The sequence below is a fragment of the Pseudorca crassidens genome, chromosome 7 (genome assembly GCF_039906515.1).
Source record: "Pseudorca crassidens isolate mPseCra1 chromosome 7, mPseCra1.hap1, whole genome shotgun sequence".
Lineage (NCBI taxonomy): Eukaryota > Metazoa > Chordata > Mammalia > Artiodactyla > Delphinidae > Pseudorca > Pseudorca crassidens.
Window position 1 is genome coordinate 55,929,816 of NC_090302.1, and position 14,187 is coordinate 55,944,002.

The 14,187-nt window shown below is 36.9% G+C and overlaps 1 protein-coding gene across 4 annotated transcripts in view; it reads left to right on the top strand.

Annotated features, from left to right (window-relative positions):
• RIC1 (RIC1 homolog, RAB6A GEF complex partner 1) overlaps positions 1-14,187 on the top strand; it is a 136,714-nt gene that overhangs the window by 33,319 nt on the left and 89,208 nt on the right. For all 4 annotated transcript variants that reach the window (XM_067744317.1, XM_067744316.1, XM_067744315.1 and 1 more), the window contains one exon: positions 4,448-4,555. In XM_067744317.1, coding sequence (XP_067600418.1) covers positions 4,448-4,555 — 108 coding nt within the window. Of the gene's footprint in view, positions 1-4,447; positions 4,556-14,187 lie in introns of those variants that run through there.

Consider the following 14,187-nt stretch of genomic DNA (forward strand, 5'->3'; position numbering starts at 1 on the left):
GGGTCTTTGCTGCTGCACACGGGCCCTCTCCAGTTGTGGCGAGCAGGGGCCACTCCTTGCTGCAGTGCACAGGCCTCTCACTGTGGTGACTTCTCCCACTGCAGAGCACGGGCTCTAGGCACGCAGGCCTCAGTAGTTGTCGCATGCGGCCTCAGTAGTTGTGGCTTGTGGGCTCTAGAGCACAGGCTCAGCAGCTGTAGCGCATGGGCCCAGCTGCTCCGTGGCATGGGAGATCCCCCTGGACCAGGGCTCGAACCTGTGTCCCCTGCATTGGCAGGCAGATTCCCAACCACTGCGCCACCAGGGAAGCCCCTATTTATGTATGTTTATTTAATAATTATTTATTTAGTATTTTGTCTTTGTTGAAATTCTTACTTTGTTCATGCATCGTTCTCCTGATCTCAGTGAACATCTTTATGATGGTTATTTTGAATTATCTGTCTAGTAAATCATATATCTCTATTTCATTAGGGTCTCTTTCTTTTTTTTTTTAAATTAATTTATTTTATTTTTGGCTGCATTGGGTTTTTGTTGCTGTGTGCGAGCTTTCTCTAGTTGCGGTGAGCAGGGGCTACTCTTTGTTGTGGTGCGCAGGCTTCTCATTGCAGTGGCTTCTCTTGTTGCGGAGCACAGGCTCTAGGCACATGGGCTTCAGCAGTTGTGGCATGTGGGCTCAGTAGTTGTGGCTCTCGGGCTCCAGAGTGCAGGCTCAGTAGTTGTGGAGCACAGGCTTAGTTCTGCGGCATGTGGAATCTTCCCGGACCAGGGCTCGAACCTGTGTCTCCTTCATTGGCAGGCGGATTCTTAACCACTGTGCCACCAGGGAAGCCCCATTAGGATCTCTTTCTATAGATTTATCTTGTGTCCTTTGGAACATATTTGCCTGTTTCTTCGTCTTCCTTGACCCTCTTTTTTGGTGTTTGTGCATTAGGCAAAGCAGCCACCTCTGCTGCTGAATAAAGCCTCCAGTCTTTATGGATTGGCCTCATACAGAAGAAGATCCCTACCAGTCAGCCCAGCCAGAGATTCTGGTGGCATCTCAAAACTATATTCTAGTTCAGCATGCTTACTTTATTCTTTGCAGCCGCCTGGTGTCTAGGTTATTCTACATCCCCTCACAGCATCAAAACAAGTGAGACTGAAGCCATTTCTCAGGCAGCCTCTAAAAAAGTTGGATCATTTGATGGTTTAGCCAATTCTTTCCCTCCCTTGGGAGAAGCTGAGGGCTGCGTTTTTTCATCCACTTGCTCTGTGCTGAGCTGAGGGGAGGAGCTTTGGGAACTGGCAGCCCAAACCTCGGTCTCTATTCTCATTAGCATCTGGTGGCTAAATTATGCCAGGTCTCATTATTGCCCAGTGGAAGGCAAGACAGACCCCACCACCACCCCTTTTTTGGGCAGCCCCCAGAAAAGTTGGGGCATTGGAATTGTGGGCTAATCTTTAGCTCCCCAGGGAGAAGTTGGGGTTGGGTTTTTTATCCACTTGCTCTATACTTAGCCAGGGAGAGGGGCTATGGCAACTGCCTGCCCAAACCTCTGTCTCTGTGCTTACTAGCCCCCAGGCAGCTAGATTTTTCCAGATCCTGTCAGCACTCTGAGGCAGGTAAGTCAGAACCCATTCCTTTGAATAGGCCCCATAGAAACCGGGCTTTTGGACGTGTGGATCAACTCTTTTTTTCCCAGGGAAAAGCTGAGAGCTAGAATTATTTTCTCTGCTAACTCTGTGCTAAGCTGTGGAGAGGAGCTATTGGTGACTACCAGTCCATGCTGTTGTCTCTGTTCTCCCCCAGGTAGCTAGATTATGCCGGTTCTGACAGTGCTTCAAGACTGACAAGTTAGAAGCCTGTCCTCTGAGGATCCCTGTGGAAAGGTTGGGGCATCTGACACACAGACCACCCCTTTTCCTTTGTAGGGATTAGCTGGGAGTTGGAGGGTTTCATCCTGATTGTATGGCACTATGTTGGTGGTAGGAATTCTGGTGAGAAGGTGTCCTGAATTTCCCTACCAGCTTTGATGAGTGTGATCTCTCATTCATCCAGCATTCAGGTGCTTTTCAATTCATTTCTGTATTTCTCACAAAAGGGGATTTGTCTGCAAATTGTCGTGGGGGGGGTGGTGGAGAAGAGAATCTAGGACTTTTTACTCTGACATTTTGCTAATGTCACTGCCCCCAGGGTATTTGTTTTTAATGTTTAATTGATATTTGAAGTACAGACAACTAATGCCTAGCAGTTTTAATGTGTTTGGAGCTTTGTTAGCTTCTTAGAAACTTTTGTATTTCACTTTCAGAGATTAAAAAAACTTCTAAGGGGATGACCTATGTAACTTTGGAAAATGGCATTGTAACTCGTTATTCTAAGGCTAAAGTAGAAGTTATCCAAAAAAACTGTATTGTATTTGGTAAATTTGTTTTTTTATAGGGGTATAGTTAGCAATTGCAAAATACTATATACATATGGTAAGGTTGAACAAAGAACTAAATTAGTTGTATGAAATGATAGCCAGGTTCTCGCTGTCAGAAGAAAGTTCCAAATAAGTAAGGGAGAAGGCTAGAAAGAACCACATTGTGCTTGATTATAGTCACATATATTTTTGTTTATAAATATATGCATATATTGAAAGAAATATGTAGAGATATGTGTGTATATGTGGGTTATATAGGTTCATATACTTCCTACTGTGTTTGCTGAGAGGACCTACAAGTAATGACACCCCACTAACAGTAAGCATCTTGTTTTCAGGTCTTCTTTTCTAAATACTATCTCTAATAAAAGGGTCAGGAATCCCTGAAAAAATGGCTGATTTTAGGGCAAGGACAGACAGAGTACCAGATGACCTTGTGGAGCTTCTTGTAGTGCCAGAAACTGGATGTCCAGTTGTTCCAGCATCATTTGTTGAAAACTATCTGTTTTCCATTATGTTGCCTTTGCTTCTTTGTCAAAGGTCAGTTGACTGTATTTATGTGTGTCTGTTTCTGGGCTATTCTTTCATTGATCTGTTTTCTATTCTTTTGCCAATACCACACTCTCTTCATGACTGTATCTTTATAGTAAGTCTTGAAGTTGGGTGGTGTCAGTCTTTCAACTTAGTTCGTTTCCTTCAATATTGTGTTGGTCGTTCTCGGTCTTTTGCCTCTCCATGTAAACCTTAGAACCAGTTTGTCAATATCTATAAAATAACTTGCTGTGATTTTGATTGGGATTGTATTGAATCTGTAGATCAAATTGGGAAGAACTGAACATCTTGACAATACTGGGCTTTTTAATACATGAATTTGGGATATCTCTCCATTTATTTTTTATTTTATTTTGTTCATTGAAACTTTGTAGTTTTCCTCACATAGATCCTACACATATTTTGAATTTATATCTAAATATTTTTTGTTGAAAATTCCACTTGTTCATTGCTAGTATATAGGAAAGCAGTTGACTTGTATATAATAACATTGTATCCTGCAACCTTGCCATAGTCACTTATTATTTCCACAAGTTTTTTTGTTATTGTTGTTGTTCATTCTTTCTGATTTTCTATATGGGCAGTCATGTCATCTAAGAATAAGTTGTATTTCTTTCTTCTTCATCTGTATATCTTTCATTTCCTTTTCTTGTGTTCTCCCAGTATGATTTTGAAAAGGAAGGGTAAGAGGGAGTATCCTTACTTTGTTCCTGATCTTATCAGGAAAGCTAGTTTCTTCCAGTGAGTATGTTGTTAGCTATAGGTTTTTGTAGATGTTCTTTGTCAGGTTGAAGAAGTTCCCCTCTGTTTCTAGTTTGCTGAGAGTTTTTGTCATGAATGGGTGTTGGATTTTGTCAAATTCTTTCTCTGCATCTATTTATAAGATCATGTGATTTTTTTTCCTTTAGTCTGTTGATATGATGGTGGATTATATTAATTTTCAAATGTTGAACCAATCCTGCAGATCTATAGTAAATCCCACTTGATTATAGTATATGATTCTTTTTATACATTGTTGGATTTGATTTGCTAATATTGTGTTCAGAATTTTTGCATCTATGTGCATGAGAGCTCTTGGTTTGTCATTTTATTTTCTAATAATGTCTTTTCTGGTTTTAGTATTAGGGTAATACTGGCCTCATAGAAGGAGTTAGTATTCTCTGCTTTTATCTTGTGGAAGAGATTGTAGAAAATTTGTATAATTGCTTCCTTAAATGTTTGGTAGAATCCACCAGTGAACCCATCTGGGTCTGGTCCTTTCTGTTTTTGAAGATTATTAATTATCAATTCAATTTCTTTAATGGATATAGGCTTATTCAGATTGTTTGTCTTTATGGTTCTTTTTAGTTGATTTGCTTGGACTGTTTAAACTCATTTAATATTGGATTATGTTATCTTTTATTATACTTCTAGAATTATTAAAATACTGTCAGTGTACTTGATATCTTTTACTTTTTATGAGATATTAATAAAATAAAACTGTTTTCTTCCAGCCTAGTGTATTAATCATAACCTACAAGGAACCTGCAAAATCATCTTCTCAGTTTGGATCCTACACGCAAGCTGAATGGAGGCCAGATAGTACCATGATAGCTGTGTCAGTAAGTACATTTTTCAACTTTAATGCTGTTTTCTTATGAAATCATTACATCGCATTTAAATTTAATTCTCTTAGATGAGATCCTTTCACTTTTTCACACCCATTAGTATTTACCATCTGTGATAGGAATTGCTGTACCGATTCTTCTATTCAGGTTACTCCTACTATATCGTTTTTCTTGATTCTTCTACTTCCTCCCATCCCTAAACGGTGCCTATATCCTTTTCTTTTTATTCCTCTCACTTTACTGTTTTGTCCTTGAAGTCTAATCTAGATTTTTTAAGCTTTCATCTGTATTTACATGGTATTCCCAAATTTATATTATAAATCCTGCCCTCTGTTCCCAAGGATGTCTCATAAAAATGATAAACTTTGTGTTTATGTCATACTACATTCTCATATCCATTTGGGTTTATTTCTGCATTTCTCCTCTATTCCATTAATGTGCTTAGGTCTGGTTAATTTTACCTTTTTATTGTCAGCTCTTGGGCTGTCATCATCACCTAATTCGAATTAGCAATAATACATTTATTGAGAGCACCTTCCATGTAACTATTATTATAACCGCATTAGGTGTATCATGTCTTCTAAGCTTGACACTTCGAAGTAGATACAGTTGTCCTTCGTAGTAGATTAGTGTATTGAGGGTTTGAGAAAGTAAGTTTTATCCAAAGTTACACAGATAGTGTATATTGGAGAGAAGGACTTTAGAATTAGGTACTTAGATTCCATTTACTGTCAAGTACTACACTGATATCTCTCTGCTTTCGGTCCTTTTCCTGTTCATGCTATATAATGCTGACTGGGTTAATCATCTGAAAGTGGCTCCATAAAATAAAAAATATTGAGTAGTTCCTCACTTCCTGCAGCAAGGGTTTGCAGACTACCAACCATGTGCCAAATTTACTCTGCTTCCTGTTGTGTGTGGGCCATGAACTAAGAATAGTTTTATGTTTTTAAATTATTGGAAAAAATCAAAGAGGAATAGTATTTTTGACAGGTGAAAATTATATGAAATTTAAATTTTATTGTCCATCAATAATGTTGTTTTTGAGTATTAAAATGCTGATTTCTTTGCATGTTGTCTGGCCGCTTTCAAGGGACAACAGCTGAGTTGAGTAATCCTGACAGTGCCCATACATGGTGCTTTATCTCTTCACTCTTCTGCTCAGTGCAGTATAAATTATAATAAAGCATTTATAAATTCATTGTTTCAAGTGCCACGCATATTGCTATATTGTGACATGTCATATTATTTTTATTACTAGTGTATACTGATCATGTCAAAGGAATAAAAAGAGAAAAATAGATTTTGAATTTCATGCTTTTAAAGCACATGTGTATTATTTTATTACCGAATTAGATGGCAAAATATTGTGTTTATTATGGAATAACACTATAGTGATGCCAGAAGAATACAGTATAAGTTGAAATTACCCAGCTACGTACTCATCACAGTATTCCCAGCTCACTGAAATTAGTAGTCAGGAAAAATCAGAAAATTTAAAATGGATTATCTCATCACATCAGATTTTTTTCACAAAAATAAAAAATTAAAATGAAGGTGCAATCAAAGTAAGTTTGCTTGGTTCTTATGATGAATTGACAAATGTTAATACTGCTCAGTTTATTTGAATATCAAGACAGAATGTGAAATGACTAAGAATTACTCCCCATGAATAGCATGTGTGGGACAACTTCAGGTGAAAAAAATTTTCAAAGTTGAGAAAACACTAATTCAATACAACCTGAAGTAGAATCCACTAAGGTGTCTTGATTGATGGTGGTAAAAACATGGAGCAGAAAAAGGCTTCAGTTGGACAAATTTACAAAGCTTATGAATATGTAAACATTTAAAACTGATGGTTATTTTAAGTTTTCGTCAGAAATAGAAGCTGAATATCCTGACTTGCCCAAGACCACAGTCTTTTGATGGCTTAGCAGTTAGTGGTAAACATTTATTGTGAATTTTTTGAGCTCATGTGTGAGGTTGAAATTTTTTGAACTTGAGGAACCACTCTTAATCACCTGTGGGACATTGAATGGCTTTGGAAAATAGCTTTGCTGCAGACTTGATAATGTTTCCTAATGAATTTAAAACTATAAAGCAAAACAGCGCTTGTATGTGAAACTTATATGTGGTTAAGCCATTTTGATGACAGCTAATGTTTGAATTACAAGTAAAGTCAGGCTGTCAAAAGTTAACAAGAAGATGTCTATTTCCAAGAAAAATTAGCAATAGGTATTTTTTCTAAGGTCAAACCACAGTTCAAGTAGTATTTTTTGGATCTTGATGCAGTTGCAAAAGAAATTTCCATATTCATAATCCATTAATTGTGCAAATGAGGAGTGCTTCCACCTAACCTTCAGTTGGAAGTGATTACAATGTAATGACATGTTAATAGGCAAACATAGAAGAAATCTGGTAGACTTTATAATTGCCTACCAAGTGATGAATGTATTCAATTAAAATCATATGCTCATGGGTTGATATCAGTATTTGGCAGTACTGGTTTGAAAACACATTTTCACATATAAATATGTAAAATCACATTACAGACTAGCATTAAGAGGAAACTTTGCAATTGATTTTGATCGTGGGAACACAAACTTTATTTTTAATTGAAATATAGTTGGTTTGCAATGTTGTGTTTCTGGTGTACAGCAAAGTGATTCAGTTATGTACATATATGTTTATATTTATTTATTTATTTTTCATATCATTTTCCATTATGGTTTGTTACAAGATATTGAATATAGTTTCCTGTGCTGTGCAGTAGGACCTTGGTTTTTTTTTTTATATATATAGTAATTTGTATTGGCTAATTCCAAGCTCCTAATTTATCCCTCCTCCACCCCCATCCCCGTTTGGTAACCATAAGTTTGTTTTCTGTGTCTGTGACTCTGTTTCTGTTTTATACATAAGTTCATTTGTATCATATTTCAGATTCCACATGTAAGTGATATAATGTGGTATTTGTCTCTTTCTGTCTGCCTACTTCACTTAGTATGATTATCTCTAGGTCCATCCATGTTGCTGCAAATGGGCATTATTTCATTCTTTTTTATGGCTGAGTAGTATTTCGTATATATATACACAACATCTTTATCCATTCATCTGTTGACGGACACTTAGGTTGCTTCCATGTCTTGGTGATTGTAAATAGTGCTGCTCTGAACATTGGGGTGTATGTATCTTTTCAAATTAGACTTTTCCTTTTTTCCAGACCATATGCTCAGGAGTGGGCTTGCTGGATCATATGGTAAACTCTGTTTTCCATAGTGGCTGCACCAGTTTACATTTCCACCAACAGTATAGGAGAGTTCCCTTTTCTCCATACCCTCTTTGGCATTTAATATTTGTAGACTTTTTGATAACGGCCATTCTGCCAGTGTGAGGTGATACCTCACTGTAGTTTTTTTTTTTTTTTTTTTTTTTTTGCTGTACGCGGGCCTCTCACTGTTGTGGCCTCTCCCGTTGTGGAGCACAGGATCCGGACGCACAGGCTCAGCGGCCACGGCTCATGGGCCTAGCCGCTCCGTGGCATGTGGGATCTTCCCGGACCGGGGCACGAACCCATGTCCCCTTCATCGGCAGGCGGACTCTCAACCACTGCGCCACCAGGGAAGCCCCTCACTGTAGTTTTGATTTGCATTTCTCTGATCATTAGCGATGTGGAGCATCTTTTCATGTGCCTGTTGGCCATCTGTATGTCTTCTTTGGAGAAATGTCTGTTTAGGTCTTCTGCCCATTTTTTGATTGGGTTGTTTGATTTTTTGTTATTGAGTTGTATGAGCTGTTTGTATATTTTGGAAATTAAGCCCTTGTTGGTCACATCATTTGCAAATATTTTCTCCCATTCCATAGGTTTTCTTTTCATTTTGTTCGTGGTTTCCTTTGCTGTGCCAAAGCTTATAAGTCTGAATAGGTCCCATTTTTTAATTTTTGTTTTTATTTCTATTGCCTTAGGAGACTGACCTAAGAAAACACTGCTACAGTTTATGTCAGAGAATGTTTCGCCTATGTTCTCTTCTAGGAGTTTTATGGTGTCCTGTCTTATATTTAAGTCTTTAAGCCACTTAGAGTTTGTTTTTGTGTGTGGCGTGAGAGTGTGTTCTAACTTCACTGATTTACATGCAGCTGTCCAGCTTTCCCAGCACTACTTGCTGAAGAGACTTCTTCAGCAAGAAGTAGAAGAAGAAGAGACGACTTCTTGCCTCCTTTGTCAAAGATTGACTGAGTGTGGGTTTATTTCTGGGCTCTCTGTTCCATTTATGCATGTGTCTGTTTTTGTGCCAGTACCATGCCATGCTGTTTTGATTACTGTAGCTTTGTAGCATTTTCTGAAGTCTGGGAGAGTTATGCCTCCTGCTATGTTCTTTTTCCTCAGGATTGCTTTGACACTTCTGGGTCTTTTATGGTTCCATATAAATTTTAGGATTATTTGTTCTAGTTCTGTGAAAAAGGTCATGGGTAATTTTATGCTAGGGATTGCCTTAAATCTGTAGATGCTTTGAGTAGTATGGCCATTTTAACAATATTAATTTTTTCAGTCCAAAAGCATGAAATGTCTTTCCATTTCTTTGAGTTATCTTCAGTTTCCTTTATCAGTGTTTTATAATTCTCAGCATATAAGTCTTTAACCTCCTTGGTCAGTTTTATTCCTAAGTATTTTATTTCAGTTTTTGGATGCAGTTTTAAAGAGATCTTTTTTTTTTAACTTTCTGATATTTCATTGGTAGGGTAAAGAGGTGCAACTGATTTCTGTATGTTAATTTTGTATCCTGCTACGTTGCTGAATTCGTTTATCAGTTCTAGTAGTTTTTGTGTGGAGTTTTTAGGGTTTTCAATATATAGTATCTTGTCATCTGTGTATTATGACAATTTTACCTCTTCCCTTCCAATTTGGATACCTTTTATTTCCTTTTCTTGTCTGATTGCTTTGGCTAGGACTTCCAATATTATGTTGAATAGAAGTGGTGATAGTGGGCATCCTTGTCTTGTTCTAGATTTTAGCAGGAAGGCTTTCAGCTTCTCCCCATTGAGTATTATGTTGGCAGGGGAACATTAACTTTAAACCTCAATTAAGCAAAAAATATTATCCCCACAAAAAGAATTTCATTCTCTTTAGTGGATATATATTACAAAGAAAAATTGTACTAAATTTTCATCACTATTATATTTAGAATTTTGTAACAGTAAAATTTATGAAAATTTGTTTTCTCTCTGTAATCTTGTGTTGTTGTTTTTCTGTATTTTGATGCTTTGACGCTGGCCCTGGAGAGACTGCCCCTCTCAGGGCTAGCCAATTTCTAGAGATAGTAAAGGATTACCTGCTAATGTTCCTTTCATGTGCAAACCAAACACTTCACAGCCTGTACCCTCAACCACATCCTTTATGGAGCTCTTTACCTAGGGCCACTATTCCCCACTCCTAATTACCCCAGAGCCAGTTACCAGATAACTAGAAACAGCCTCTACAGAAACAATTTCACAATAATTTATTAACCTTTGCATATACTAAATATTAAGAAAACAAAGAAGTTAGGAATTATTTCTGTTCTCAAGTTGGGGGTGGGTAAAATACATATGTAAGAGAAGATAACAAACAATTTACTCTTTTTGGCTACTGAAAGTCCAGTTTTTATTTTACCTGGTTATTGCTTATAGTCTTTTTCTAGAAGATACATCTCCATACAACTGGAGATGTCATGATGAACATAAATTTAGCTGTTGTAGTCTGGTTTATGTTAAATAGGCTAAGTAAATGCTGACCTGATTCAAGTGATTTAAGTTAATTCATCTCTGTATAATTTAAAACATGAATTTATGGTTTAGCTTATATGAATTATAAGTTCATAAATGGACTTTATGAAAAATAGACTTTTTTAGAGCAATTTTAAGTTAACAGCAAAATTGAGAGGAAGCTATAGAGATTTCTTGCATTACTCCCTGCCCCAACACATGCATAGCCTCCCCCCATTATCCTCCACTAGAGTGATACATTTGTTACAATTGGTGAATCTACATTCACCATCATTATCACCCAGAGCCCATAGTTTGCATTACGGTGCACTTTTGGTGTTGTACATTGTGTGGGTTTGGATGAATTTATAATGACATGTATCCACCATTATAGTATATAAAGAGTAGTTTCACTGCCCCTCAAACCCTCTGTGCTTTACCTATTTATCCCTTCATATCCCATAACCCCTGGCAGCCACTGATCTGTTTTATTGTCTTCATAGTTTTGCTTTTTCTAGAATGTCATATAATTGGAATCATACAGTATGTAGCCTTTTCAGATTAGCTTCTTTCACTTAGTAGTATGCATTTAACGTTCTTCCATGTCTTTTCATGACTTGATAGCTCATTACTTTTTAGCATGAATATTAAATCATGGGATGTATTACAGTTTACACATTCACCTACTGAAGGACATCTTGGTTGCTTCCAAATTTTAGCAGTTATGAATAAAGCTGGTATAAACATCTATGTGCAGGTTTTTGTATGGACATATTTTCAACTCCTTTCATGCGCTGAGGTGCGCTTGCTGGGTTGTATGGTAAAACTATGTTTAGTTTTGTAAGAAACTGCCAAACTGTCTTCCAGAGTGGCTGTACCATTTTGTATTCCCATCAGCAATGAATGAGAGTTCCTGTTACTCCACATCTTTGACAGTGTTGTTAGTGTTTTGGATTATGATCATTCTAATAGGTGTATAGTGGTATCTCCTTGTTTTAGTTTGCATTTTTCTCACGACATATGCTCTGGAATATCTTTTCATATGCTTATTTGCCATCCATATATCTTTGGTGAGGTGCATGTTAAGGTCTTTGGCCCATTTTTTAGTTGGGTTGTTTGTTTTCTTATTTTTGAATTTTAAGAGTTTTTTGTTATTTTGGGTAACAGTCCTTTATCAGATATGTCTTTTGCAAATATTTTCTGCCAATCTGTGGCTTCTCTTTTCATTCTTTTGACAGATTTTTTGCAGAGCAGACGTTTGTAATTTTAATGATGTCAAGCTTATCAGTTTATTTCATCGATTGTGCCTTTGGTGTTGTATCTAAAAGTCATCACCAAACCGAGGTCATGTAGATTTTCTGTTATGTTATCTTTTAGGAGTTTTATAGTTTTGAGAATTGGATTTTTAAAAGTTTTAGTTTTTAATAAGGGGGATAAATGTTCGATGAAGAAAATCTGAGAATTGTAGAGATAAACAAGAAAAAATAAATAACTTCACTACTCACAGATAATCATTAATTTTTACTTATGTTCCTATACCTTTTTAACGGTTGTTTGCAGATACACTTATATTTAATAGTACATAGAATTTGAAAGGCTATTGAAGTCTGTTTGTTTTTAAATCCAAAGTGATATTACTATAAGTGACTGTTAATGTCACCTGTTCATGAGGAGCACATTTGATAAATCTGTGAGTTTTCATAGGTAGAGCATTATTGAAAACATATTTTTTTCTTTATAGAAAGCTACTGTACAGCTTTTTTGACATGTTATATCATGAACATTGTCTCACTTCAACATTTTTCTGTAACTTGATTTTGAATGTTTGCATAGGATTCTAACTTACAGATGAGTAGATTTAAATAGATAAATATGGAAATTTTCATTATTTTCACACAAAATTAACATCTTAATTTACACATTACTCTGCAATTTGATTTTTTTCACTTAGTATATTATGACTACCCTTCTAGATTAATACATACACTCTAACTTATTAGTTTTAGTATTTGTATAATATTCCATAGTGTGGAAGTTTCTTATACTCTTTGCTATTCTTCTAATGGACCTTTGGCAACTATAAACAGTGCTACAGTAAACATCGTTATACATATACCCTTTTGTATTGGTGCATTTATTTCTTTAGGGCACTTTTCCCTATGTAGGATTGCTGGGTCAAAGTGTGTATGTATATTCTTTTTAATGAGTATTGCCAAATCATTTTTTCATAAAATTGTGTCAGTTTCCAGAGTCACTCCTATGTGTTCTTAAGATTCCTGTTTACCTACATTGTGCCTGCATTGGATTGGTGGAAAATGGTCTTGTCATTTTAATTTCCATTTGTTTAATTTCTATTGCTAGTGAGGTTTGGCATCTTTTCCTATATTTATTGGCCCTTTGCAGTTCCTCTTCTGTAGGTTGCCTGTGTTTGTCCATTTTTCTTTTTTTCTTTAATTTATTTGGTTGCACCGGGTCTTAGTTGTGGCTCGCGGGCTCCTTAGTTGTGGCACACAGGCTCCTTAGTTGTGGCATGTGAACCGTTACTTGCGGCATGCGTGTGGGATTTAGTTCCCTGACCAGGGATCGAACCCAGACCCCCTGCATTGGGAGTGCAGAGTTTTATCCACTGTGCCACCAGGGAAGTCCCTGTCCATTTTTCAAACCCAGAATATTAGTTCCATATCTTTTTGCTTGTTATTTTCACTATAGCTTCAATGCCAAGAGCATTTTCTGCACACAGTGGGCATTCATATATTAAATAATATCTGAACGTACTGTTCTTTAAGCATGGTGAAGGATATCCTGTCTAGGTACAGGATTCTTAGATTGAGATTCTTTTTTTTTTTTTTCCTAGCCATGAGGTAATGTTCTAGTGCCCTCTGGTTTCTAGGGTTATTAGTGAGAAGTCTAGTGTTAATCTGAGTCTTTTCCCTTTTCAGGCAACCTATTCTTTTTCTATGAAAGATTTTTCTCTTTGTGATTGAAATTAAGTTATTTTTACTTACAAGATTGTATCTTTTTTTTTTTTCATTAAATTGTCTCCCTCTGCCTGCCTCCCTCCTTCCCACCCCGGGCCAATCCACCCAAATTAAACCTGAGTCTTAGGCGTTTCAATCTGAAGACTTCAGTCTGTTTCTGCAGCTAGGGATTTTTTTTCTCTTTTTCCTAAATAAGAGAAGAATAGAACAAGGTTTGTCTTGTTTTCTTCCCTTTTTTTTTTTATTGGAGTATAATTGCTTTACAATGGTGTGTTAGTTTCTGCTTTATAACAAAGTGAATCAGTTATACATATGTTCCCATATCTCTTCCCTCTTGCGTCTCCTTCCCTCCCACCCTCCCTATCCCACCCCTCCAGGCGGTCACAAAGCACCGAACTGATCTCCCTGTGCTATGCGGCTGCTTCCCACTAGCTATCTACCTTACGTTTGGTAGTGTATATATGTCCATGCCTCTCTCTTGCTTTGTCACAGCTTACCCTTCCCCTTCCCCATATCCTCAAGTCCATTCTCTAGTAAGTCTGTGTCTTTATTCCTATATTACCCCTAGGTTCTTCATGAAATTTTTTTTCTTAAATTCCATATATATGTGTTAGCATACCTGTTTTCTTTCTTTAATTCATTATTTGCAGAGCTCCTGAATTTGTCTTCCAAGTCTCTTACCTTTCAGTAATGATTTTATCGAGAAGGGACAAGCTGTGAAGATGGCAGCATAGAAGGACGTGGAGCTCACCTCCTCCCACAGATACATACAATAATACATCTACAAGTGGAGTAGTTCTCACAGAATACACACTGAAAGCTGGCAGAAGATCTAATACAACCAAAGCTGCAAGAAAGATGCCCACGTAACTGGTTAGGATGAAAGGGGAAATAAAAAGGAATCAGGAC